This window comes from Colletotrichum chrysophilum, assembly GCF_026319265.1.
Source record: "Colletotrichum chrysophilum strain AFK26 chromosome Unknown scaffold_270, whole genome shotgun sequence".
Lineage (NCBI taxonomy): Eukaryota > Fungi > Ascomycota > Sordariomycetes > Glomerellales > Glomerellaceae > Colletotrichum > Colletotrichum chrysophilum.
The window spans coordinates 1-27,838 of NW_026517557.1; the positions used below are offsets into that span (position 1 = coordinate 1).

Below are 27,838 nucleotides of genomic sequence, written 5' to 3' on the forward strand. Positions count from 1 at the left end.
GGAGGACGTTAGGAAGAGGAGTGTACTTTAGAGTATATAGCTTGAGCCTGCGGCCCTTCACGCCATATACCCTTCGGGAGGTCGGCCGCAAGGGCGGTTGCGCCCTTGCCGCCTCGGCGTTAAATACAACAACAACAACAAATAACCTAGGCTGTGCTTGTGAAGGGCAATATGGAGCGTTGTAACGTCGCGGCAACATCATTACGGGGGAGCGAAAAGAGACATAGTAAACACGACGAATTGTTTTGCGAGCACACAGAAGTTTGAGATCACAAACCTGGAATTAGTGGAGATGGGACACAATAAACGTTCCACGCTGTCACTTGCTTCATTCCAAGTAACAGACATGACGTATTGTCTTCGGCCTTTCAGTCTAACTACCTTCAAATCTAGGATTTTATGTTGCTGTTCTCTAGGACGAACCGAGAGAGCTACTCTGTAGCCGTGATGCTGTCTTTATTTCGAAGACTCAATCCAGTCGGGAACCGACTTCTTGAGGAACGTCATGAACTTCCAGAAACCAACAGCATCTTCGACGTTGCCAGCGGGATCCACCACCCGCTCCGGGAAAGCTATGCCAGCCCCAAAGAGCCCGGGAATATAAGTGCGACCCTGAGCACTGGCCTCGACAGGCTGAGCAGAGAATCTTCCGTTAGAAGCATCATGATAAACGGACAACGGTTGCGTCTCAGCACCAGCCTTTTCAACGACGCCCAGGTCTGGTAGAGGGTTTCGTTGAAAGCCGATAGCTTGGATAAGGTGGGTGCAACTAGGAAGCTCAGACGCATACACGGCCTGCTCTTCCTCCGGTGGCGTCAAAACCTTGGTAATGAACTTCTTGACAGAGCTTTTCCCGAATAGTCGCTCCTCAAGATTGTTACGAGCCCACAGCGCAGCTTGGCCCTTGAGACCCGTGTTGTCGTACAAGATCCATCCATCCTTGTACTCGGCGTAGCGCAACTCGTTGTGGCGGGTGAACCACTTGATACGGAGGTTCGGGTGTGACGTTGTCGCAAGGTTGTACAGATTCATGAGAACCAGAACAGCTGAATGAGAGGAACCCACGACAGCCACTGTGGCATCAGAGGGTATCCTCCAACCCAAAGATGACGGTCTCAAAGCCGCATCCAGGTGCACCGTCACGAGATTCTCCGGCAATCCCCCCGTCATCAGCTGGGGCTGTGAAATTGGATTGGAACCAGTGCACAGCACAAGTTTCGACGTCTGTGCGTATTCCTTGCCATCCAGAGCAACTGTCCATTGTCTTGTTTGCTACAAAAATAGGTGAGTGAGATTCATTTAGATTTTGCGTGAGTGGGTCGCACCTTGTTCAGAATGGCGGATGTGACTTTGGCTCGGCGCTGCTCTACGTTCTGGAAATGACGAGGAATGCCTTTGGAGAGCATCAAACAGAGGTCTGCCGCATGCTTGAGCTCACAACCTTGGTCCTGCTGCAGCTGCTGAAGTGTAGTGAACGCGTTGGGTTCCTCTGTGGCCTCCAAAATCTGGCGAAAGGGCGCCACAGCCTTCGCAAAGTCGACAAATAGGCCTGCTTTTGTGTTGCTGGGAACCTGGCGATAGGAAGTCCCAACCCGACCAGCCTGAAAAAGTCGATCGACCCAAAGCTGGCGGTGCTGCGGCCGATGCTCAAGCAGGTTGCCAATGGCAGCGAGTCCACCTGGCCCGCCGCCGACGACTACCGAGTCGACAAGGCGGGCTTCGGATATCGATCTGGCTGCGATTGAGGCCATGGTCGAGTCGCAGGGTATGTTGAAGTGAAGAGAGGAAAATTGCAGGCGACGATGCCAAACTAGGTTAAATGAGAACTGTGCACGTTGTCCAATAATCGGTGTACAGTGGGTACCTAATTCCAGGGGCTACTTCACGCGAAGCACGGTGCCATTAATACAGTACCGACTGTACCTTTTTTGCCGTCAAGTGGTCCGTTATCTGGTGATTGAGACTCTGCCCGATAACTGTCTCTCAATTTGATCCTTGCAAGTAGCTGACTCATCAGCTCAGCGGAGTCTATGAATTGCTTCACAATTTGTTGATGAGCAGGTTAAAGTGTTTGAACTTGAACTGAGAGCACTATATTTAATCTCTACCTGCGGCTCATTCTCATCGTTGACTTGAAGGTGGCAATCTCTTGTACTCAAGACTCAAGGCCACCACCAGCACCAGCTCTCTTAGCCATCGCGCTAAGTTTTAGTTCCCTGTAACTCGCTTATGGCGTTCCCGTAACCCGTTGGGAATATCTGCGAAGTGGGAGCTGTCAATCTCGCAACGACCTTCATGAAGCTCCTCATCCGTGATAGTTTTATCGAATCGTACCGGGAGGACGTCCTGATTTTTCATGGGTCCACGTTGTTGAAAGCCATCATTGGATGACACAAATAGGTACCAATGGCGCTGTCGCGAGATTAACTAATTCTCGTTGTGTCCTTCTCATTGCTGTCTTCATCGCAATAGTGAGGCTGTTGTGAGTTTCACGGCTTCTCATCCCGCGCGTCTGGAATTTAAGCCAAGGAATGTTTCATGGCGGTACGTTTGGATTTATGGCCCTTTGGTCGTCAAGACGTTGCTGTGGTTGTCACGTTTTTGTCACTTTAGCCTATGCGGGTATGTTCCCAAATAGCAAGATTCGTTGCTTCAAGCAGCCGGGGTGGCAAGTTGAATTGAAGTCAAGCAATAATGAGTACATGAATTACTCAAAGGTTGCTCGAGTTCTCAAACTCTTCTCCATTTTTTACAAGAGTTACGTCTGTTGCCCCACGAGCAGATCTTTATCAACCGGGAAAACGCAGAACAGAGAGCGCATTGTCGTGCTCAGACTCATGAAGTATTCGTAGCCTCTTTCGACTACTTTCTTTGGGTCCCGTAAAAGCATGCTGAGGATGTTGTATGGGCGTCGAGGACATTCAGAGACACATGTGCGGTCATGTGTCCGTGGGCTCCCACCATCTAGAGAAGAGCTATCCTACAGCCCGATCGGAGCACGTCCCAATGATTTCACTTCGCCTATAACCATAGAAGAAATTGCGATGCTACCAACGTAGGTCTTTCAGTACTTGGCCAGTCCTCCAAATATATGTACCACCACAAGTAAATATTATTTGGTCGCTTGCTAGACGACACGCACTATTCTGTTTTCAAAACACAGACAAAGCTGCATCTTACCTTTGCACAAAATACAGCTCAAGATCCAAGCCACTTCCGCTGGCCGAGGGCTTGGTAGCCGTCTCTTGTTGCACCAGATGAGCAGTTCCTCAGGACCTCGCCCGTAGCAATTCTCCAATTGGATCTTTCCAACATACTCAGTCACCTAGATTCTGCAGTATTTTGGCGGCGTTGTAAGATGTTGCCCATTTGCTCTGGGAGATGAAAGAATCAGATGATACAAGCGAAGAGACGAATCAAAGAAAGATGACACTGTAGGGTTGTGGAAGTGTTTCACATGTGTGTAATCTGCTCAGCAATTACATACGCTATTTTGGTGATCATACCCGGTTACTGCCGCAGGTGGACCATATTGAAAGTCCGCTACATTTTCTTCCGGAGGTGGCCAGGAAAAGTCACCACGACTTGAGGCAAGTAGCGGTGAAGATTATCATGTCAACTGCAAGGCATGATTCGGGGGTTTAGCATTTGCTGAGTCGCACATACGCCGCACATATGCCAATGTCATTGAGATGCAGAAAAGTATCGTCAATTGTAAAGTGTATTGTACAGGTTGAGTCATTCATTCATCAACGCTCTGGTCTTGTCATGTCCCATGCAAACTCAGGGACTTCAACGCCGCTTGTTAATCAGTCTATCCCAAGTCTTGATCATGTCTTTATCACTCTCACTTATACACCGGCGCATGAGGTGTACTGCTGCACGGCCACCGAAGTGCTGAAGATTTTGTCAGACTTCCAGTCTGCTTTATTAAGATTGCGGAGGGAATATGTGAGACTTACCAAGCAGTGATACATGCAGCGTCCTTGGCGCAGCCATTGATACAGGCAACCTGATCAGCAGCTGCTTTCGTTTCGCAGGCGGCAATGTCTCCGCCCTTGCCAGCGTCTGGCTTGGCATCTACGGGCATGGCAGCGGCGTAGGAAGCAGCGAAGATGGCGAGAACGGCGGAGAAACGCATTTTGATATTTTGGTGGTTATAATATTGGTCTTGTCGAGGTTGAGTGAACGGAACGTTGGTTGGTTCTTCGTGAATTGTAACGTGTTTGTGATTGTAGATGTGTTTGATGGTGTTGATGATAATGGTGGATCCCAAGATGGCAATCGTGAGGTTTAAGAGGATCATTATATACACTTTCTCACGACTGTATTTGCACCCTCTTCAACGTATGATTCCATTCTGTTCTGCGAATACGATTACGTTTTGCTACATGGTTGCCGTAGAGCCCGGCACGCCTGCGCAGAGGCCATGATGCCCCGAATGACGGGGCATCCGCTGTCAATCCCGGAAACGTCAGTGGATGACGTCTGTTGATACCCTGTATTTCTCGCGATAGCCTTCCACTTTGGGTTCGCAAAAGAGGAGACTGAGAACCCTATTGTAGAAGGTCCGTAGGGTCCGCGATGAAAGGGAGCCTTGTCAACGTGGGTGGCATAATCTTGGTGGACAGGTGCCGCTGCTTCCACCAACAAGAAGTTGGGATGAAGTGACGGTTTCTTGATAAGATACAGGGTCTTCGGCGCTAACCAAGCCTCGCTTCGATCGAAGGCCAGTGACGTGCCGGCAGTTGTTACTTTAGACGAGACGTCAAATGGGCGATCGGCGACGGGGATGGGCCTCGAAGAAGTCGGGGCTTTTTGAGGGACCGCACCACCACAATGCCTCGGACCGCTTCGGCGATATCGTGAAGGACATGTGAAGTAGGCCAACCCCGCCCGGACCATTACATCAGTGCGTCTGCCCAACTGGTATTCTCCGGCTTCCTAGAAGGTTCGACCATTACTCGATCTGGTAATGCGATCGTGGTGACTGGCAGGAACTCAGCCTAGATGGGACTGCCCGAGATCCTTGCTTAGATGCGATGGGTAGTGGCGCAACGGGGTTGCATACGGCCGCATCTCGTCTCCACTTGTCCGCCTTGCTTTGTGACTCTACTGCGTGGATATCCGGGAATCTGGTAGCGTCGATACACACAACTGCCCGATCATGAATGTTCGGATGGTGAAGTCACACCGAGGGATCGCGGAGGACGCGTTATGTCATCAACATCATCAGTTGCTTCGGCAACTCAAAGGACTTCACGACCATCGTATGGGTGCCCGATCTGCGTCATTGCCGCGGTCGATGGGAAGTTCCTCCGCCCGAACCCACTCCGGCCCCGTCGGCATGACGCCCCGACGTCTCAACCACGGAGCCCCGCGACGATGCTGTTGAGCCTCGGAAGCCTCGGTGGGAACGTGAAGTCTGACTTCCCTACCTCCGATAAATGATCAGAGACTTTTCACGGCGCCGAGTGCTTGAACGGGGCTATGCCAACCAGTTGGGACTGGTGACTAAACATAAACCTAGGTTTTGGCTTACTGAGCTGAGATGCATGTTCAAGGTCTTGAAGGCTAGCATTCCCGGCTGATCCCATTTCTCTACACGCGATTCCCGACGGGAGAAATTGGAGGTAACCAATGGATGGCTGAGCATTCGCCTACGTTCATAAGCCTAAGGAAATATCCTCGGCCGATAGGGTCTAGATCGAAGACCCCGCATTACTCATGAGAACCTTGGATTCCCGCGAACATGGTGGCATGTCGATTGGGATGGAAACCGGCGTATGATGTCAGAATAGTTCTCGTCTGACCCCCATATCACACCATTATTGGTCCGGAAGGATGTGCCTTCAAAGTCAACAGCCAACAGTCTCACGGACAAAGTCGGGTGCTCTCAACAACACGTTCGTTCTCGTTCTTTCCGGCGATGCTAGGCTATTCGCGAATGTACACTAAATCATCAGATGTTGCATCGTGGCATGCAAGGCACAGATTCGCTGTTTAGACTACAATTGGAATCGGGTAGCGGCAGATAGAAATCGCTAAATTAATTAAGCATAGCAGTGCCTGCGCAAGAAGCCCCAAAAGAAGGATAACCTTAAGTCGTCGGGCGAGCATTGTGGAGCCATTGTCGGGACTTGATTGCAATGCTTGTTGCATCAATCAAGATGACGATAAGCGCGGCTTGTTCGCAACAACATAGCCTCGTCGTGATGCTCTGACCCTGATTTCAATCCATCGCTAACCAACAGTGGCAAGAGATTTCAACAAAAATCGAGCAATGGCCAGCTGCCGGCATTTCCAAGCGGAGCCCCTGGGCTCGCGAAACAGGCTGCGGTTGCATTGAGTTGACGTGGCTCCTCACAAGTCTAAGCCGAGGCCTTCCTGCCGTCGAAGCGTCTTCTCTCGGATCCAAATCCAAGATTAACCACACGTGATTATTTCGTCCAATGATCATCCTGCCGTTGCGGAGTTCCGGGGGTCGCTGATGAACTCGGAGCTCCGTCACTGCCGTATAAACCATCCTTTAAAACGCATCGGACGCACTTCGCTCGGAATGGCGCATCTGGGACATTTCTCTTGGGGCGAAGAGAGGACCGAGACTCCATCTAATGTTGCAGACTCGTTACTATAACTACCTAACTGCCAATCCGAAAATGAGACATTTCTGGTTGCTGGGATGATAGATGGAGACATGATAAGAAATTTATTGAGCCAATCCACTCCAAACTCACAAAAGAAATCCAACTTGGTTACTCGAGCGGGCATCACCGACAGCAGTTTTCTTCACGATGCCGGGTCGTGGGGGAGTCGGCCGATAATTACGGGGCTTTCGGTCTCGCATTCCGGCGCGATTGGCCCGAGCTTCGGTCGGTGTGGGGCTCTAACGCGAAAAGTCCGGCTCGCACTTCATCGGAGGCCGGCTTACGCATGCGGCGAATGAGATTCAAATACAGCGTAGTAGGCAGAGGCCTTTACGTAGAACATAATCTAGCGCATTACTCGTGTTTGTAAAGAATTTGAATTATGTAATCATTCTTTTGATGATCAGGAGATTCCAGCCATGAAGAAGCGATGTTTGCGGCAAACTCTTTGACATGCATCACTGACGGGACGCCATCTCGAGCATGGAGCCGCAAAGCAGTAGCCAGGCCGGAAAGTCGACATCTAGAGGAGCTGACGATAGCGCGTCTGCGAATTTATTCTCGTGCCACCAATGTCGATCACGAAAGCTGAAATGCGATCGTGTACGACCCCGCTGCGGCCGATGCATCAGGCTTGGAGACACTTGTGAATATCCTCAGTCCAGACGGGCAAATGTGGGCAGACGCAAAAGGGTTCATGAGTTGGAAACAAAACTTGGTCAGTCATCCCAGTTGCGATGGTTCGTCGACATGAGACGGAGGAACGAACTCCTACGCGATCCTTTTTCAGCCAATGAGAAGCCTTCGACGGCTTGTGTGCCGATGCCTAACACCTTGCAGATCAACTTGAACAGCTCGCGAGAGCTGTCGAAAAGGCTCCCTTAACCGAAGAAAGCCACGAGCAGCAAACCTTCCAACAGGAACAACCATTTCAATCGGTACATGATGAGTTCATGTTTGGCACTACTGAGCCATACACATCACAGTCATCAAGTGAAACCCCGGGCCAACACCCGTCTCAGCCAGACGACTCCTTCACGGATCTGGTGTCAGTCGGGCTATTTGAGCAACATCCACCGCCGGAACTGATCGTTTTTCTGTGAGTGGTTGTTCCAAATTTCACTGAATCGACTGACCAGTGATAGAACAAATGTCTACTTCGACAAGTGGTATTTTGCAGCACCAATGTTCCAGCGAGCTCGTTACTCAATGTCTTTACACTTGCCGCCTCACATGCGCCCACCCATGTGTCTTCAATATATCGTCATGGCCCTCGGGGCCGACATCACCAAGACGCATCGCAAGCTAGCAATTCCATTTTACCAACGAGCCAGAGCCTACATGCAAGCTGACGAAATGAGAGTACGTCCTGCCGCCCGCCTAACGTCCAATGATAAACCCGCTGAAAGCCACAGGGAGACGGACAGCACTTCACGTCGGTGGCGCATGCACAGGCATGGAGCTTGATCGCGAATTTTGAAGCTCAGCAACTCTTCTTTGCGCAGTCTTCAATGAGCCTTTGCAAAGCAATCAGAATTGCCCAAATGCTTGGCTTGCATCGTGTGGATGGGCAAAGCGTCGATGCGATACCCTTACTCTCACCGCCACGAGACTGGGTAGAAGCAGAAGAGCGACGGAGGACGTGGTGGGTAATATACTGCTCTGATAGACTGGTATGCGGCAGCACAGGCTGGCCGGCGATGACCAATGAGCATGATGTAAGTCTTTCTAAATATCCAGTCTAGCTTGCTATGCCTCTCTTAACTCATTTACTGATATTCCGAAAGATCCACACTCGCCTTCCTGCTTCCGAAAAAGCCTTCGAAGTAGGCCTAGAAGAACTCACGAGCCCTCTGACAAGCATTCTGCATCAAGAAGGGCAAAACTTTTCTTCATTTGCTGGAAGAGTTCTTGCTTCCTCGTTGTTTTATCAAGCATTCCAACAGTCATCACAGAACATTCCAGATGAAGAGGCACAGGACGTCAAAACTAGTTTGTACTGGAAGCGCCACCGCGAGATCGATAATGACCTCGCTTCTCTACTAAATTGTCTGCCAGATGATCTCAAACTACCTAACAGTATACGTTGTCAGAATGCGACCTTCGTCAACATCATCATCCACACTTCGATTATTCTTCTTCACAGAGCAGCTCTATCCACAATCGAAAGGGCCGGGACCCCGCACCACATGATTCAACAATGCCGAGCCAGGCTTGTCGCCGCGGCCGAGGAGATTCTCAATATTCTGAGGATGATGCCAGATGTCAACGACATGTTGAAGAACCCAATGCTGACCTTTTCCATGTACATGGCGTCATTGGTATTTCTTGATCAACCGACGTCGACAGAGCCAGACTACCAGCGGCAGGAGAATCTTGACTTCACACTTCGACTCATGATTCTAGCCGCAAAGACGTGGGGCAATCCAGTGACGAGGTCCATGGCCATTCAGTTAGCCGTAGACATGAGGCAAAGACGCCTTAATTCAGCAGCAGTGGAGAAGGTTAGACACCGTTCAATTTATGCTCACAGATTTGGTTCTAATCCGTTCGTAGGCTAGCGAGCTGCCCCTGGAGAGAAGCACGGTACCCATCCTTGCCAAAGGCGACAATGACTCGTCTAACTTTCTGTTCCAACTCAACAACTTTGAGAACTCCCCGGAACCTACTGCGGACACTTGAAAGTTGCAAAGGACAGTCAGAAACAGAGCTTTGCCAGAGATCAGACCAAAGCACAACTACAAGGCCAAATATACCCTGCTTATTTCATATTTCTCCGGAACTCTGTACCAAAGAAAATATTTATTGTTAATGGAATCATCATGAAAACTGAGATGCTCTGATGTAACCAATCACAGACCCTCCGTTATTTCCTGGCTGTTTTGGACATTTGTAGCACCTGAATAAAACGTAGCTGCTTCCAAAGCACCCATTTTCAAGATACTCGTGCTGTAAGTCTCTTCCAAGCGGAAACTTTCTTGTTTCTCGATCCAGTCATTTCTGATGCTTCAACGGCTTCAACTCGGTTCTGACGGCCGACTGCAGCCTGATATTGGCCAATGACAGTGTCCACTGTCTGGTAAGGGTCCCATGGTCGGTTGATGGGCTCAACAAGAATGTCTGCCATCAAGTACTTGCAGGCGTCCGCTACTATGGGCTCGATGGATACTCGCACCCGGTGATATTGCAGCTCGACATCGTTGCCCGCTTGAGATGGCTTGAAGACTTTTTGAAGCGATTCGAAGTCCATCACTTCTTCCTCACTCAATCCTTTCTCCGTTGATCCGACAAGTTCTTCCCGAGGAGGCAGTTCCTGTGCATGGAAGCCAGCCTTCCCACTGTCGGCCGACCCGAACATGATCAAGAGCCTAGAACCTTCGAATTGGGAGATTGAGAAAACCACTCCACCCGCAAGCTGACCCCCGGCCTTCGGACTTCGAAATGCAATGGTCTGTCCGTTGGCAGTCCGAAGCCAATCAGACCCGCGCGTCCTGCTAGACATGAGGGCCTTGGGTTTGTCCTTTTTGTGCTCTTCCGAGGTGATGACTTCGGTCAAGGTGTAGTCTGTGGTCGATGGACCACATCGTAGTTGTAAGATGTGTTGAGGAAAGACGCCCTCCGAGCTGATAATGCCATTGAAATTCTGCCGGACGAAGATTGTCTGCCGTTTTCCCCGTTCCTGAACTAGGTGGTCGCCTCGTTCCTGGACTTTGGCGAACTGATTTGCCCTTACTCTGGCGAACTGCTGGTCGCTGTGTGAGATGCGTTTTAGGTAGATCGCCAGGAAGCTTGAATCTTCAAAGTCTGGAGGAGCCGGGCAGTCCAACGCAGCAGCGAACAGCTCCTCGCCTCTGAGCGTCAAAGGCAGGTCAATACGCAAGCCGCGATTGGTCATGCTATATGGCGGCCGAGGCTCCCAGTCCTGGTATGGTACGATGGAGTTGGAGTACTCGAAGTTCAGGGGCGACTTGGCCAAGAGACCATGGTAAGTCTCAGTTGATGCCGAGAGATCGACCCATGCGAACAGCGATTGATCGTCGGACTGTTTCATGATCTCTTCTTGCAGGCGCAAAAACGCCTTGTCGCCCTCGCCATAGAGCATTGGCATGTTGACCCCAAAAAGACCCATCAAACAATACGCGACGTCCTCCGGCCTTGTAGTAACGCGGTGGGATGCCCAGGACATTCTCTTGGCTATACTCGCGGATTCAATCGGCTTGGTACCTTTGAGGATGTCTTCTTCAATGCCGGTGATTACCGAAAGCGGCCGACTCAGCGTCAGCTTTTCGCCGATCTTGACCCAGTCGTCGGAGAAGAAAATTAGATCATCGGGGGCTAGGAGTTCTTGCAGCGTCCACCCTCGCGTAAACCATCGACATCCAGCGAAATCGCCGTCCGTTTTCGAAGTGTCAACTGTAGACGAGACACCCGAAAGATACGCGTAGCACACTTCGGCCTTGTCATACCAGTCGAACATGGAATTGATGGCCTCAGAAAGCTCTGCGCTGGAGCTTTTGTCGATGCAGCAAGAATCAATCCAGATGTACTCAAACCTATCGGCAATTGTTTGGTAACAGCTATAGCGAATCTTCTCAAACGATTCTTTCCTCGCAGCTGTATGGTTTCTGATGTCGGCATAAACAACTTCATCAGACCCCCAAGTATGCGAAAGGATGGCATAGCGTGGGATTTTGTCGGGAGTGAAGTCGACCAACTCAATGAGTGACCCTTCGGTGTTGATTGATGAAGCTTTGATTAATCGCATCTTGCTGCTACATCGACGTGGTCTTTTGGGGAATTCCGAAGTTCCGATGGACGGAGCGAATCGAATCTAGGCTTGAATCGGGAGGACATGTTGTTCTTAAGATGGGTGATTTTTCTATCGTCATATTCATATTCAGGGCCCAACGATGATTCACCTACCATCTGGTGATGTAGGTCTCTAGCAGTCCTACGTCGAGGGGCTGTGCTGACGTGGATTGCCAGAGGATCCAGAGGTTACAATAAGGCTGGGCAATCACAGAGACGCATTCCAACCCCTGCTGCATCAATACAGAGGGAGGAAGAGGCGAAGCACACCTAAGCTATTACTAGGTACCCGAGCTTCGGACAAATAGCGACCAACCGCCTGCCCATGCATGCCAAACGATAGGGCATTTTCTGGTTGTACCAGTTCTAATCTTGGCCACACTCACCTTCAGTAGTAACCCCTTCTCGTGTCTGAGACCTGCCTGTAAGGCTGTGCCGCAAGGCATTTCGCAGTGCAATGCAAATCATTCCTTTCCAGGGGCCAATGATAGCCCGCCCGAATGACTTCTTGATGGTACGGTTCTGCCTAGAGTGATGCGCGTAAATCTTACAGTGCCCCATCCAGCTTTTGTGGGTGTGTAACAATGAGACTAATATTTCTCGCATTTTGTATTTATTCTGTTCTCGTTCCGACTGCTTTTCCGTTCATCTATACCTCGGCAATTCTTCTTTCGTTTTTGTTGAACACAGTATCCAATCACTGTTAGCAAGCCATAACTCTCCAACAAGAATTCGCTGTCACAACCTCACACGTTCGATTCCTCCTACACCGGGGTACAGCATCCTGCGGTAGCTCACGACAGGGAGTCAGTAGCGACCACGATGCAGGGTACAGGACCGGCCCCGGCCAAGGAAATGCCGACCAGCCTGATCAACACCGAGTAAGCATCTCTTTTTTCTGTATCTCAGACGACGATGGAAACCCAGGATGTGTACTGACCTTCGCTAGCGAGCCGACATCCACCCCATGGACAGGTCAAAAGCACGATGGACCGACCATCGAGGCCCTCCCCCCTCCCCCAACCGTAACGCCACTGCATGCCCTCGGTGACACTCCGCAACCCATCGATTGTCCGTTTTGTAAGAAGAGAACTCAAACCACCATCAGCAAAGAAGGCACCTCAATGCAAATGTAAGTGCTAATCTCTATTCACTGAACGTGAGATCCCACGAGAATTCGGGACTGACAAGACATATCAGGGTTGCCGGTGTCCTCTGCTGCCTCCTCTGCGTCTGCCTTACCTGCGTCCCCTGCATCGCTGGTTGGTGTGAGGACGTTCACTATGCCTGCTCCAGTTGTCACAAAAGGGTTGCAACACGGCCATATAATGGCACGATTCAGACGTTCGGTCCACAATCCTACGCTCCAATGCCGTCTCAGTACGCTTCAACAGCACCACCTGTGGCTGATAAACAAGCACAGTAGACGAGGATAGTCACGAAGGGGCTTGGGATGTTTCCTCTGATACTGGTGAACGTTTTTGGAGTAATACGGCGAACGCAAACGATACCACCGAGAAAGCAATCTGGACTTCTGCTGTTGATTTGTAGCTGTAATAGGGATAGTGCTAATAATAAATGCTGTCAGCTCTTAACCGTACTATTTTTCAGTCCTCCGCGGTGGTGTGCTCCGTTTTGCTAACCGGAGAATGCTGTCTTTCCATAGAGGTCTCCCTGTGACCACTCACATATTTCTCAGTCACGGTCCTGCGGCAGTCAGTAAGATGTGCCTGCAGGCGATAACCTGCCATAACTAACTGAAGTATAAATGAAAGAAAGAATACTGTCTGCCTTAGAGCAAAGCTGCAACCTAGTCTCCGAATTGAACCTCAATAAACATGACGAGATGCCACCAGGAGTCAGTACCCAGGCCATTTAGGCTTATAAACAATCAGAAGGATGCAGCTGGGCCATTGCCGTCCCATCGTAATCACGGACTCCTCAAATGGCAATCACCAACACAATAATATGATACCCGGGACTCAATTCTAATCCTTGTTGTAGCTAAGCCCAAAGGACCTTTGCTGCAAGGTACAAAACGCCCCGAATGTAAGCTGCGCGCAGGGGTACTCATAAGCTCGTGTGGATTATGTTGGCCAAGGCGGCCTAACGCCAATTTGGCAAACCCAATTTGCCCTGAATGCTACAGTTCTGCCTGGATTGTGGGCTCAGCTTATCGCCAAGGGGGCACAGCAAAGCTGTTTGCGGTGAGGAATACGATACATAAGGCGCATGATGAGTCGATTTCGTGTCCCCAAATACTCATTCGAATTCAAGTGTTTTGACTCATCTTCAAGTGTGTACTTATAATTGCGATCCTTGGTCAATTGGAAACAGACCTGATTCTTCGAAGCGAAACCACAATTCTACAACACGATGTCACAACCACAACCAGCTACAGTCGAGGCGCCTGCTGCGCCTGCCGCGACCGTTCAACAGCCAGCGCCGGCCCATGATAGGAGTCCAATCGTCGCCATAACAGCAAATGCCAGCCCGGTGCCAGCTACAGAGCTACCCGCAGACGTTCGCAACGTAGGGTGAGGCTCACGTTTGCGATAGATGGCCCACGACATTTACTTACACGACGTTAGGCAAACCACGACAACGCCGCCGGTAGAGCAACAGAAGGGAGCCGACCAGAAACCAGCGCCGCCGACGATCCAGGGTGTCACACCACTGCACATGCTCGGCGACAAGCCGCAACCCATTGACTGCCCGTTTTGTATGAGAAGGACGATGACCATCGTGGATACGGAAGGCACTAGCATGCAGATGTAAGTCGTTCGATCTCACGGTCCAGGAACGGACTTACTGACCATTTCTAGGCTCGTTGGCGCCCTGTGCTGCCTCCTCTGCGTCTGTCTTACGTGCGTGCCTTGTATTGCAGGTTGGTGTGAAGACACCCACTACTCTTGCGGCAACTGCCACAAAAGGGTTGCCACAAGACCTTACGATGGCCCGATTCAGGTGTTTGGGCCACACGGCCAGATGTTTCCTATGGTTCCTTCTCAGTATGAGCCTATGGCGCCGCCTGTTGCTGAGCAGCAAGGCCCTCCGGTCTACAAGTAACTGATTTACCCGGGCGTCTAGTGTGCGTCTGGGATGAGAAGCAAGTGTTTGATGAGAAGTTTTCTACTCCGTCCGTGCCAAGTACAATTAATCTATGATACCACAATCTATATTCCCGTTGTTGCTTTTTCTTGAACCTGAAAATGACCGATGAAATCAAGCATGTTACGTTTCACTCAGGTGGGAAAGACGAGATCTAGAGCGGGGGAAAGGGGCGAGAGGTTGAGGATGTCTCAACCTTTAATCAAGCATATTTCAAGGATACGCCAAACCAGTCATCGTTGACGCCAAAATTTCCAACGTAAGTCCCTTGGAAGGACAGACTTAGGCGCCGAAATTTCAGCGCTGCAACTGGCTGAGTTGCCTCCATATCCTTTCCTTCCTTCTCAACTCAAGGTTCCAACTCAGCTTCAGCCACATCACAGTTTGAGCCCTCAAGTATTCCTGCAACTTGTGAAGATAGGCCATATCGAGGACTTGCTAATTGCGCGGCGCCTCTTAGCATACAAAATTGACATGTCGAATTTCGTGCCGTACAGTCCCTTTTCATGTCTTGAGCAGTCATTCCGATAGAAGTATACCCACACAAAACGCAGCACTTTCCCAACTCAGAGAGGACATTTTGCCACAGACTTCCACTTGTCGCTATGCACAGCCACTGCGTCTGATATCATGTCTGCTCTTTTCGCGGTGGTAGCCTCCGCTCTCGGATTTGCAGCCGACAGTTCTGCTGCGACAGCGACTATTACCCTTCCCGCAGTCACGACGACCCTCAACTCCCTAGTCACAACCACTCTCACTTTGCCGGTCACGGTCAGCGGCTCCTGTACCGCGCTTCCGCCCATCACAATCCAACATACAGTTACGGCATACAATTACGGCGACAGCTACCTCCACCTGTCCTGTTGCGATTCCAACGGACCCCAGGGTCTCGTGCACCTCCTTTACACAACGCCGCTCATACTTCATCTATTACTCAGGCACCGGCGTGTCGCCTAGGAATAGAAATTCCTATGTTAGAGTGAGATTCTTCCGCGGCGATTTGGGCCCTTGTTCAGCCTCCAGGGATGCGCTGCTGCCATGGAGTGTACCTCTTATAATTCCTTTCAGTTTGCAGTAGTCATTCAATCGACGGTCTGGTCACTGGTGTAGACGTCCTCTTTGAAAAGAATACTCCCTGGAATCAACCTCGGATCAAGACCAAAGACAGGAACAGTGTTGTATGCTGACAAGCGTTTGATGAAGGATCTCAGAGTACCAGAATCCCAAGAATCGAATCTTTAACCGCCTAGAGTCCTGCCGATATCAAGAGAAGTTCTGCTGGTAGAACCTGATTTGCGTTCTTCAACATTTTATGCCCTAGAAGTCACGTATTATACCTGTTTTTGGCATGTCCTACAGAGCTTGGACGCCTCCTGGCCCACGGACAAGCATCGTCAGCTGTTCCCAACATTGGCAAGAAACACTGGGCTACTACGTAGGAAGTATAAATTGATTTGTTTGCCGATGAGAGGAAGTTTTAGACGCCAAGAACGATGGTGTAGATTGCCATCTTTGGGTATCAGATTGTCGACACTCTCACCCGATTTTCCGTCTAGAATACCATGATACGTTAGTCATGACGCCCCTTTCTAGACGTTCACATTTCAAAACCAAGTCTCTCAGCAGCCTTCGTGGTCATCCTTTCCAACTATTCGGAATGCATAGGTACTTAATACCTACCCAAAGGCAATGATGAATGCTACAGCATACAAAGGTCCACGAAACCCATGCTTTAGTTGAATTGGACCGCAAGCTTAGTGGAGTGTCAATTGAAAACCGGTGTAGACAAGCAAGCGATATTGTGGCCTGTCTCTCCTATGCTTTTGTGATGGAAAGGAGGCTTAAATATTGTCAAAAACGACTTGGGCTTTGCTTGAAATCAGGGTGACAGCCAGCCTCAGGACCAGATGCAGAGTTTTAAGTGGCCCGCCCTCGCGTAAGTTCCACTTCATGACCAAATTCTGTGGTCCATATCACCAGATGAGTTCCAGGATGGAATAAAACAAGGATCCATGCTCTCGAACGTGGTAGTGTTGTTCTGTAGACATGACTGAGGGTAGCCAAGGTACATGTCAGATTCAGTCTCCGTCCTCTTTCATCGATCAGTTTTGAGGCATGGAAGACTCGAATACCACACGGATGCATCAAAAAGCCAAGATAGAGGCAAGAATCCCGTCGTCAACTTCAACTTGCTTGCTTGCGCGGCACCTCCTCGTAGATCTGACCTGTGTTCGTAACGAAACTTCCGCACAAACAAGTAACATTCGTTCTGGTTTATTGAATCAATTTAGTGGCCATCGTGAAGACTTTATACTGCCAGTTCATCCAGCGGTCCCCGGAACCCGAGTCACTCCCGCTACATGCACTCCTGCATGACACCAGCTTAACGTTGTCGAGACCACCTCACGCCAAGCCAAAACACAAACAACAACACACCGCATCACCCAAGGGTCCAAGTTCTAGACCTTCTCCCCCTATACACGTCACCAAACAAGCCCCCAAACCCCCCATCCCACGTTGTCCCTTCCCCATATCCCGCCCCCCCGACCGCCTCCTCCCGTGGCCCTCCGAGCCCGCAGCCCCACACGTCCCCAGCCCGCCAGCACCAGACCGCCGTTTCCGCACCACGGCCCCAGAACCCGAAACTCCCTCCTCTTCCGCCTGCTCCGAATGGCCCTCACCCACCCACTCCCATCATCCATAATCGTCAGCAATGTAAACAATCTCACGTACACGCTACACACCTACAGAATCTCACGGTGTCTTAGTTTCGCAGCATACGATTCGAGAGCCTGCTCCAGCATTCGTCAACAAACACGTGCTGACAGTGGGCCCCCCCCATCTCCAACTCGCCCGGCCCCCGAAAGAAGCCCCTCTCGCCTGCATCCCGCGGTCTCGAATCATTACACAGCCAGACAGGCATCCAGTAGAATCATCTCCCGTCACCGAGAATTCACAAAGCCAATCAGATACCAGCCTGTCCAATGTCCGTTCTCCCCCTCCCGCGCCCTCCCAAGCCGGATGGTTCTCGCCGTTCCGCGCAGGTCCAGGTGTGAGTGGAAATCGCCTTAGCAGAGCCCAGATAGCCACTGCACAACACACGCTCACACACACACACACGCACAAACACATGTTCCCTTCCTTTCGCCATCCATCCCGCTACGCTACGCTGATCCGCTGCATGTCATCGACCATTCACCCCGTCCCTCCCTCCCACCATAAAACACACCGCCTAGATAACGCCGCCATTCTTTTGGCCTCCACCCACCTCCCCCGCGCGCCCGGTCTAGACACCACCGGACTCCGGGAAACGTTTCGATAGCTTCAGGTGGCTGAGCTGGACGTTAGACTCGGCAGTCGTCCTCACAAGGCTACGGCGGGTGGTGAGGGTCAAGACATGTGGTAAAATTTCCATGGGCATTCATATCATCAGAACCATGAGGCTCTTCTACGTATACCGTTTCTATCATGAAAAAAACATCCTTCATACAGAACATGCTACTCCGCGCTGTTGTGTGTCCTTCCGATGCAAAAACGTCTAAGTATCGTGAAAGGTATCGATAAATTTTGGTGCCAGAGCAGGAGAAACATCAGAGAAAGATAAACACAATGTCATTGAGACCTTGCGTCATTCCGTCATCATCGTCGTTGTTGTTCGTCATTCTATCCCCGCATGTTCATTGTAGGTATATCATTGTTTGCGTCGGTCTGATAGCGTCCGACTGAATGTGACGCACCGTTTTGGGTGCTAAACGTATATATATCGCGTGCCAAAACGAATATTGTTCACGGGCTGCGAGGGCTGGTTGGGCTGGGAGACTCATACTCAATGATCTCAATGGAATAATACGGCAATTCCCTCGCGAGTGTCTCGTGATCGCAAAAAAAGATTCCCTCCACCTCGCTATCCGGCTCGTCGAGTTCGTCGATGCGCGGGGGTGGGGGGTCTTGGAATTGCAAGATGAAGCTTCGGCGGACTGATTGATCACCCACACGGCGTCGTAGTCTCCTTGCGCTGGAGCCTACGGCGTCGGGGTCGAGAGGCATATCCTCGTGATCAGATTCGCTGCGCTCCGATATGGTCCGCTTGCCAATGCTTGACCCGTGAGTTCGGCGCCTGAGCATTCGCAATGTGCGCTGCACACGAATGAATTCTTCATGTGCCTCGTCTGCATCCAGATCCTCGGATTCTGAGTCCGAGCTGGGAAAGTTGAGGTGGTCAAATTCTCGTGCCAACCGGGAAGTCGGGTCGGGCTTCGGGGCGGCAACCGGAGCGCGGGAGCGGGAGCGGGCGGACGCTGGAGAGGAGTAGCCCGAAGGCGCCATTATTCCGTCGCGATCTTGGTCCATGGGATCGAAGTCAGACATTTCTTCGACGGTGAAATTCGCCTTCACGTGCAGCGCTGGTGCTGCGACTGATGCAGCAGCAGCGACGGCGGCGGGGGCCGGGCGGGGAATCGGGGGCGCTTCTGGGGCGTGAGGCAGCATTTCCGAGTCAGAGTCTGAAGATTCCGAATCCTCTTCGGACTCTTCATCGTCTCCTTCTTCGTCTTCTGCGTCTTCCTCATCGTCCGACTCCTCTTCGGAACTGCTGTCGACAGCCATGCTCTGGTGCATTGGCGGGCGCGAAGGTGCTCGTATTGGAGCCCGCATTGGAGCTGACATGAGAGCTGGAGGAGGAGGAGCCATCATGGGCACGTCCTCGTCTTCATCGTCTGCGTCATCGTCGCTATCGTCTTCACTTTCCTCATCGTCGCTATCATCCTCTTCATCCTCAGATTTTGCCTGAGGTGCTTGTGGAAGTTCGCTCTCATCAGAGTCGGATTCGGATTCGGATTCTTCGTCGGAATCTTCAGATGACGTGCGAGGTGATAGCTGTGCAAAGCGATTCGAAGGAGTAAAGCTGAATTGATGGCCGTTGCCTGTGGGCTGAATACCGGACGGTGGCAAATGGCGAGCGGCGTACTTGTGTTGAAGCATCGCCGGCGCGGCGGAGGTAGGAGAATGGGGCGGTGAGTTCGGGCCCCCGAGAGGACCCAGCATCATGCTGGGCGTTGATGGCCGTGTCCTGCGTGATGGCATATCGTTGACGCAGCCTGACCAAATGCAATTGAGGTTATTTGACGAGGGGGTCGCGATGTTGAGGGTTCGAGGACCGTTGTGAGAGATCGCCGTCCCGGCAGTCTTTTTTTCTTCTGGGTGTTGATCTCACGGATCGGGGCCTCTAGTTGGGGACTGGGCCTTTTTTTGGTCGTTGGTGTGGGGAAGAAGGGAATTGGCGGGGGAAATGGGATGGATCAGATCAGCTTCCCGCTAGCGATGGCCGGTAGATGGAGGTGCGGTTGATGTGGTGTGGATGTGCTCTGAGTAGGTGTGGTGAGAGTGACAGTGAGCAAGTTGTAACAAGTCAAGGCGTCAACACCCAAAGTAGAAACCTCCGACAAGGAGAAGAAGATATTCGTTGGTCGCTATAGGTTGTCATGATAGATCTCGGGGGAAATTCGAGAAGAGGGAGCAGGGCGCTGCTGGATGTCCGGATTGCGCCTGGAGAGCACGGGATGCGCCTTTGTGGAATGGGTGCAAAGTGCCAATGGCGGACGAACGATTGGCGACGCCGAAGATGGTCCCTCGAATCCCAGTCCCACGTCTCAGTCCTGCTCGCTGGCCCCCGAGAGAGACAAAGGCAGAGAAACGGAGAGGAATGAATGTTTCGGGGAACAAGGTGCGGGATCCCGGCTGTGGGGACAACGAAAATCGGGCGGGCGGTGACGATAGGACGGCCTTCGTCCTGGGCGACAAGGGCTGGTCCTTGTTCAGAAGGTTGCAGTAGAGCAGCGCGAAATGGCTGACGAGAGAGGAGAGAAGCAGCAGTGCTATGTGCACGCGAGCAAAAGCAATGGTATGGTCAAGGCGAGCTCCGATGATGGCCTTGAACAAGGTAATTGGATGAAACTAGTTGGGGAAAGTGTCGAAGACAAGCGTGGGGGACCCGGATAAAGCAAGAGCTCTGGAATTTGTCGGATGTGAGTTGTTATGTCGGAGGGTGGGATGAATACCGCAAGAGGCAGTACTAGATGACAAGAAGGAAACCAAGATAGCAACTCAGTGCCGGGTAATGGGCGCCTCGCGGGATGCAAAGATTCCCGAAACCTGAGGGTCTGCTTGTAGCTGCTGAGTTGGCGCCTCAAGCGGAATGAGAGCCAGCAGACGGACCGCCGAAGGGGATCTGTTCTATAATTCCTGGATCTCAGCCGTGAATGGCGATGGATATGGACGTCCGAGCTACCGGGGTGTGAGAAGGAGTCTCACGGCGTTCGGTGTCTCCTTGATGGCTGAATCGATTCGGAGAGGGGTGCTGGTTGTTCCGTGATAGGACAGGCGGCTTCGATGGCGCAACTAGGCCGTCCGGTCTTATAGGTATGGCCGATATAATCCGTGTTTTCTCACGGATTGCCCCTTTATGCTATCTGTCGTTCAGTCTTCGACTGACCAAGCAAAGGGGACGAGACGCGGAATCGCAAGTGTGATAGCAGATGGCGACGGTCCGGGGGAGGTAGACATATGTCAACGACGAAGGAGAAAGGGAAAAAGAGAGGAGAATTTCTCGAGGGCGTGGGACAGAGGAGGATTAAGAATTAAAAAAGAATCATCGCACATGTGCGCTCACTGCAGCCGTACCATGTCCATGCCATGCCATGCAGCAAGAAGTCGGAGGATCCAGTGGCCAGCCAGCCAGCCGGCGGTGGGCAGATGAGCCTCTCTCTTGGTTTGGTGGGTGCTGGTCATGGTCCTTCTGCTGCTGGGTCTGTTGGCGCCTCTGGTGGTCCCCCATATTTTGCTGCAGATGGTACGTATCGCAAAATGACTGTAACGGGCCTTTCGTCTCTCTCTGGTCTTCCTATCAGAAGCAAAAAGAAATGGGAAAAAAGTTCTCGTTGCAAAAGTGTTGTGCGTGACCGGCGGTTGGGGTTGGACGTGGGCGTGGGCGTGGCCGGTGGTGGTCCCTCTCTTGCGCAGTCTCGCGGGGCGCCGCAACGCAAGTTCGAGCCTTTGGGCAGCAATGCTCCAGGACTCCCTGGTCTAACCGTCAAGCCGTGTGTATCCCGCAATTGAGAGAAAATTGGCATGTGTGTGGGCGTCACGGCGTATGGTGTGCCCTCACGCATTTGCGTATGCCGCAGCGGCGGGTTCTTGCGAGTTTGCTAGGCTTGCATGCTGGGGGCCCTGACTGGATGACTGGTTGGTCGGCTGGACTGGGCTGGATCGGGGGAGACGGACTGCGGGAAGACATCCAATCGAGTCTCGAGAGTGAGAGGGCGAGGACCGGGACGGAGTGGAGGGAGGGGTAACTGGAGGGGCGAGAGGTGTGGAGGGGAAGAGTAGATCGTTGTACTGGTGGCCGGATCGCCGAACCATTGGCGATTTCTTGTTACTTTTTTTTTCGGCTTGACAACTTGACAATGTCTTTGGTTCGAGGCTCCTTCGAATTGTCGAGTGTGTCTGAGGCTTTCCGTTGTCCGCCTCTGGCCCTATCGACGCCACACATTAACGGCCGGCATCATGGTCATTGGCCTTATCGGGACGCAGCTACTGTTAGTGCGTCGCCTGCTGCAGTGTATTCCCATGTCGTGGGATGTATCCGTAGCAGCAGTGGCATTGTAGCAGGCAGCGGGCCTCAACCCTCGAAGCCCAAGAAGACATGTGTCCAATGCTCATGTTGACGACTCGTGTCCTTGGCAGCTTGCTCGGTCAACGTCTGGAAGAGACGTGCTGAGCGAATTCATCGGTGAGGCTACCTGCTTCCCGCAGTCCCCAGCGACAGGGAATGCGGCGTCACAGGATTTAGCCACAAGCGGGACGTGATGGGCATTGGACCGACGGTATGGAGACGAGCGAAACAAACGACTGGGAAAAATAGATTAGATACAGACAGGTTGGAAAAAGGGTAGGCTGGGTAGCAGCACTTGTGCCCAATGAACGAGGGTTCGAGTCGGGGACGGAGGGTCGACTGCGATGGCGCTGTTCCCAATCGTCGTGCAGGTTTTTCGGTCGTGTTGCAGCTGGGACTTGCAGCACTTGCAGCAGCTAACACAATGCACCACCACCACCATCAGTGAGAGGGACGAAAAAAAAACCAGAAGTGAGGGGTGAGGTGGCCGAGTGGGATTCGTGTGGAGAGGCAGAGGGAGCCTTGCAGAGAGAGAAAGAGGAAAAAGAACATGAAGGCGGTCAGGAGGAATACACGCAGAATTCTGGCGTCCGAGTGGAAGGAAGGAAGGGGCGCCGCAACATCTGGGGGGCGGTTTCTAGAAGGTGTCTCGGTCTGTCTCGACTTCCCTTTCTGGTGTAGACGGGAGACTGAGGGCAGCCGCAACGGCAAGAGCAACGGCAACGGCAACGGCAACGGCCCCTTCGCGTCGGGCCTCGACGTGGTGTAACTTGAGCCGACGGCAATTCACTAAGCCACGTTTGAGCTTGCACTTGCCTTCCTTTCCAGTGTCTCGTTTCCCACGTCTCCAGCCATTGGAGCCAGGTTATCTTCCATGTTTGGATAATCATCACGTCGGAGGATGCGTAAAGGTAGGCACTCCCGTCGCTGTGATGATGGCGACTGACCCCTGTCACCCAACGCTGACGGCCCCTCTTCTTAGCCTTTTTCCATTCCTTGCTGAGGAAGAAGATCCCTTACCCAACCCAACCCAGCCCATCGCCCTGGGCTGAACAACATCGTCAAACCATGAATACGTATCCGTACTACGTAGTTCAGTTGACTGACGGATGACACTCGGACGACGGGATAGGAACCGGGAATGGAGACGACAGCTCTCGGTCCGTCCCTCGGCGAATAGACTGGTGGATTGGGCCGCCATGAAGACTCTCCGTCCGTCCATCCGTCCATCTTACTCTGCTGGCGGCGGCTGCTGCTGCTGCCCATCCCTCTCGTTGTCGCGACGAATTTTTCCACGATGCATATCGTCTTCCTTCGTTCCGCCGCCTGCGTTAGGGCATAGTACCCCCATTCTCTAGTCTCACCGCGCTGGCACCCCCTGCACTGGCCTCATGCGGCCATCGTTGGGTTGCGCATTTGCGCATGGCGACTTCGCGCCAGAGTGGATGGTCTTGGGGATCCATCCATCTGCAGGTCCGGCGGGCCTCCCGCAGGACGACCAGCGCAGACGTGTTTCCGGTCTCTCCACGCCCTATTTAGCAGTCGTGGGTTTGGGACTGGGGCCGATACCTTCGAGAAGCCTGCTTCTTATGGAAAGACAAGGAATGCGAAGGATGGTTTGCGGCTCTTACTCAATGAAATCCTCCATGGTTTCTAGCCAAGGCACTGGCGAAGCTGGAAAAGGTAGCTCCCGAAACCATGCTTGAAGCCAAACATATCTCACTTGACAGATTGCCCATCAGTCCATCATGGATACCCTGTCCGGTAGGGAAATGCAAAGAGCAGCTTTTCACATCCCTGATTGAAGTTTCTCAAGCCCTGGTGATATTTTCATGGTCGAATCTGGGCATGACCATATCAACTAAGGTACCTAGCCACGTATTCTGAGCACCATTTGGCTTTTGCAACGATCAAGTCGATGTAAGCGACCCAGTGCACTGAAAAACAAGTGCATGCAAGCTGCAGTGGTTCTCGGCGATGTGTCATTGCAGAAACTAGCATGTTGAAAACAGTCTGAACAGGTAGAAAGGTTGGCCATTATATCGTCGCATCCGATGACTCGGCCGAAACATTGATCCGCTGGACATTGTGACAGGACCTAACCTATGGATTAAGGGCCCCGTGTCCATCACACTGGACGGCATATCCAAGCCCATCAAAGCTATCTCTCCCCAAGTGGAGAAAAGGGACGACAAAACATGTAGCAATCCAAGACCTTCCAGCTGCATCTCATGCTAGTGACAAAGTTGACCTCCAAAGAACCATGCTGAAGTGATGACTGGGTTCAAGCTTTCGGTGTTAGCAAGCTGGCACCGGCCGGCAAGACAGCGGAGCCTGGAGAAGCGCGCTCTGACCAATCACAGGGGTCCGGACCGCTCCACGCGGAACTTTCCAGCTTCGCGTCTGTCGCCTTGTCGCAACTTCAACCGCAGAGTTCACGACAATTCTTACTTACCCCTTCAGCTTCGCGCTCTGCATGTTATCAAATTTTATTCCCCGCTTGAACCACGATAACCCATTTCTGGTTAGATCATTGTAGAGCCGTATTTAAGAAAATTTCGAACTTGTAGCCTCCAATCCCGATAGAAACCCACCCAACCTCCTCCAAACCGATCCCACGATACCGCGATGAACAATCAAGGCCAGGCGGGCCAGCAAGGCGCTGCGGCCGGTCAAGCCGGACCCGGAGCCCAGCGACAGGCTCCAATGTATCGTCCCGAGATGATGCGAAACCTCCCGATCCTCAACGATGAAGAGAAAGCAAAATACGAGCGCGGCCTTCGTCAGCTTTGGAACCATTTCGAGAACCACCCCGAAGACTCGGCCCAGCATCAAGATGCCAAGAAGAAAATCCAGGACTTCACCAAGATGCTTCTGAATAAGCTTCAGCAGCGTAGGTTGCAAGTCCAACAACAGCAGCAAGCCCAGCAGCAAGCCCAGCAGCAACAACCACAGCAAGCCGGCCAGCAATCTCAGCAGACCCAGGCTGCCCAGGCGCCCACGCCCCAGCAACAACCCCAACAGGCACAGCCGCAAGCTCAGCAGCAGACCGCGAGCCAGAACGCAGGCGGCGTGACTGTCAAGACAGAGCCAAAGACCGAAAGCACACCGTCGGCAACCGCAGAGCCGGCACATGCGCCTACACCAGCGCCCGCTCCCGCCGCCGCACCGACTCCCGCCGCTGCCCAACAGCCGCAGTCGACCCCTTCCCAATTTCCGGAGCACATTCTGGCGCACATCCGCCAGATGACATTCAACCCGCCGATGACGATCTCCGAGAAGGGCGCCGAGGCGGCGCAGCGATGGTCGAACGACTTCAAGGCCAAGTACTTGAGAGCGTTGATGCAGATGGACAATAACGGAAACCAGATGAAGCGCATCGACACCATCATCAAGGAGAGGCAGGACAGGGGATCGCCGTACAGCGCGGAAGAGCTGAAGCAGATTCAGATCCGCCGAGAGCATGCTCACAAGATGTACCAGGAGGCGCACAAGTTTGTCGACGGTTTTCGTAAGAGTCAAGAAAACATCAACAAGCAGCGCGCTGCCCTCGCTGGTCAGGCTGCTGCTGGTGCCCAAGGAGCCGCTCGGCCACCGCAACAGCAACAGCAAGCTCAACAGCAGCAGCAGCAAGCTCAGCAACAGGCCCAGCAGCAACAGCCGCAACCCAGTCCGGCCGTGGCTACCGCGCAGACTCCGGCGACCCAGGCAGGTGCGCAGGCCAGCCCGGTGCCTGCCCAGGCGGGTACCCCTTCGATGCAAACCCAAAACACGGCGGTGAATGCAGCTATCGAGGCTGCGAAAAATCAGCAAATGGCAGCTGCCGCCGCCGGACGTGCAACTGCCCAGAACCAGCAGGCGCAACAAGCACACCAGGCCCAGCAACAACAGCAGGCGCAACAGCAGGCGGCTCAGCAGCAAGCGCAACAACAGCAGCAGCAGCAACACCAGGCACCTGCCCAAGCTCAAGCACCCACCCCGTCGGCTCCCACTCCGACTACTCAACCCGCGCAACCTCAACAACCTGCCACTGTCGCACCGCAACAACACCAGCAGCAGCAAGCCATGGCTCCCCAAGGTCAGCAACAGCCTCACCCTCCTCCCGTCAATACAGCCATCGCTTCCGTATCTGCTGGAGGCGGACTTCCCTCGGCAGGCACTCCCACCCAGAACCGCGTCGCGACTCCCCAGTCTGCCGCTCCTCTGGCGAATGGCCAAGCTCTCTCGCACTCTGCTGCAGTCTCGCGCGCAAACCAGCGTGTGAACTCGCAGGTTGCGATTCCTATCCAGCAACAGCCTAACAACACCCCCGGATCTGCCGGCGCACAGGGAGTCATCATGGGTGCCAACAACCAACATGCCCATCCGACTCAGCCCACGCAGACGCTGCAGTCCAAGCTCCCGATCCCGAAGCAGCTTCCCGAAAAGGCGACTGCCGTCCCGCAGCCTGTGGCAATGAGTGGTGGTGCTGGAGCAGGCCGCCCTACCTATACCGGAGGTAGTGGCATTGCCGGTGGTGTCATGGGCCAGCCCGCGATGGCCAAGATTCCAGCCTACCAGCATGAGGCCGAAGGCGACCACGTTCTCAGCAAGAAGAAGCTCGATGAGCTCGTCCGCCAGGTCTGTGGCGGAACCGGCGAGAGTCAGGACAACAACATGTTGATGCCCGAAGTTGAAGAGGTACGTTTTCGAACAAATTATGAGCTTACAATTCTGACATCATTCCAGAGCGTCTTGACCATGGCTGACAGCTTCGTCGACAACGTCCTCGAGACCGCCTGCCGCAACGCTAAGGAGCGCGGATCCAAGGTCCTCGAGATTCGCGACATCCAGCTCGTGCTTGAGCGCACCTACAACATCCGTGTGCCCGGCTACTCATCCGACGAATTGCGCGCTGTTCGCAAGTTCCAGCCTTCCACGGCCTGGATCACCAAGATGAGCGCCATTCAAGCGGCAAAGGTCACCTCCGGTAAGGGCGAGTAGGACCAGCCTTGCCAGGAACCAAAGTCGGCGATGAAGGACAACAAGAAGAAGAAGAAGTGCAACCCTAACATGTGTGGTGTGGCCAAGAGTGTCCGGTTCTTCGAAGACGAAGAGGGAGATTGCAGTGATGGAGCTTCGTCTCGGGGAAGCTCCCCAGTCAAGGGTTCATCCAAGACCACCTTCGGCTCCAAGGGCTCCAAGAGCATGGCAACCAAGTCCCCCTCGAAGAATGGCACTCCTACCAAGGCCTCTTCGAAGAGCGGTACTCCGGTCAAGGCCAGGTCGCAAAAGTCTCCTTCTCCTACCAAAAAGGCTCCACTCAAGAGCCAGCCTCAAAGCCAGACTCGGCAGCAGGTCAGTGGCCCGGAGCTGATTCAGTACCCTGTCACGAACGACGGCCAGAATGGCTCTTTTACCCAACCTCACGACAACCTCTCGATGGAAATCAGCTGGAAGTAGTAGGCCAAGGATCCCATTTCGTACATCGTTTGCGCACTTGGAATTATCAGGGTTTTTATGGCACGGATTGCAGGACATGATGAGGCGTTTCGGGAAATACAGGTGGTCCTTTGGCGACATTTCAACGTCGTGGTTGCTACGAGGCACCTTTTTCAGTGTA

At 52.7% G+C, this 27,838-nt stretch overlaps 8 protein-coding genes across 8 annotated transcripts; 4 read left to right on the forward strand and 4 right to left on the reverse strand.

The window, feature by feature from the left end:
* Window positions 1–456: 456 nt before the first annotated feature.
* On the reverse strand, window positions 457–1,751 carry COL26b_013934 (uncharacterized protein; the record flags this gene model as incomplete). Its single annotated transcript, XM_053186518.1, has 2 exons — window positions 457–1,272; window positions 1,326–1,751. The coding sequence occupies 2 exons, from the start codon at window positions 1,749–1,751 to the stop codon at window positions 457–459; spliced, it is 1,242 nt and encodes a 413-aa protein (XP_053029527.1).
* Window positions 1,752–3,851: 2,100 nt separating this feature from the next.
* Window positions 3,852–4,141, reverse strand: COL26b_013935 (uncharacterized protein; the record flags this gene model as incomplete). Its single annotated transcript, XM_053186519.1, has 2 exons — window positions 3,852–3,897; window positions 3,963–4,141. 2 exons carry the CDS (start codon window positions 4,139–4,141, stop codon window positions 3,852–3,854), a joined length of 225 nt encoding a protein of 74 aa, XP_053029528.1.
* A 4,695-nt stretch (window positions 4,142–8,836) lies between these two features.
* COL26b_013936 (uncharacterized protein) lies at window positions 8,837–9,329 on the forward strand (the record flags this gene model as incomplete). The annotated part of the gene is made up of 2 exons (XM_053186520.1): window positions 8,837–9,151; window positions 9,204–9,329. 2 exons carry the CDS (start codon window positions 8,837–8,839, stop codon window positions 9,327–9,329), a joined length of 441 nt encoding a protein of 146 aa, XP_053029529.1.
* Window positions 9,330–9,582: 253 nt separating this feature from the next.
* On the reverse strand, window positions 9,583–11,124 carry COL26b_013937 (uncharacterized protein; the record flags this gene model as incomplete). The annotated part of the gene is made up of 1 exon (XM_053186521.1): window positions 9,583–11,124. The coding sequence occupies one exon, from the start codon at window positions 11,122–11,124 to the stop codon at window positions 9,583–9,585; it is 1,542 nt and encodes a 513-aa protein (XP_053029530.1).
* Window positions 11,125–14,015: 2,891 nt separating this feature from the next.
* COL26b_013938 (uncharacterized protein) lies at window positions 14,016–14,525 on the forward strand (the record flags this gene model as incomplete). The annotated part of the gene is made up of 2 exons (XM_053186522.1): window positions 14,016–14,230; window positions 14,282–14,525. 2 exons carry the CDS (start codon window positions 14,016–14,018, stop codon window positions 14,523–14,525), a joined length of 459 nt encoding a protein of 152 aa, XP_053029531.1.
* A 3,828-nt stretch (window positions 14,526–18,353) lies between these two features.
* On the reverse strand, window positions 18,354–19,613 carry COL26b_013939 (uncharacterized protein; the record flags this gene model as incomplete). Its single annotated transcript, XM_053186523.1, has 1 exon — window positions 18,354–19,613. The coding sequence occupies one exon, from the start codon at window positions 19,611–19,613 to the stop codon at window positions 18,354–18,356; it is 1,260 nt and encodes a 419-aa protein (XP_053029532.1).
* Window positions 19,614–24,864: 5,251 nt separating this feature from the next.
* On the forward strand, window positions 24,865–27,219 carry COL26b_013940 (uncharacterized protein; the record flags this gene model as incomplete). Its single annotated transcript, XM_053186524.1, has 2 exons — window positions 24,865–26,916; window positions 26,965–27,219. The coding sequence occupies 2 exons, from the start codon at window positions 24,865–24,867 to the stop codon at window positions 27,217–27,219; spliced, it is 2,307 nt and encodes a 768-aa protein (XP_053029533.1).
* Window positions 27,220–27,249: 30 nt separating this feature from the next.
* Window positions 27,250–27,678, forward strand: COL26b_013941 (uncharacterized protein; the record flags this gene model as incomplete). The annotated part of the gene is made up of 1 exon (XM_053186525.1): window positions 27,250–27,678. One exon carries the CDS (start codon window positions 27,250–27,252, stop codon window positions 27,676–27,678), a length of 429 nt encoding a protein of 142 aa, XP_053029534.1.
* Between the last annotated feature and the right edge of the window lie 160 nt (window positions 27,679–27,838).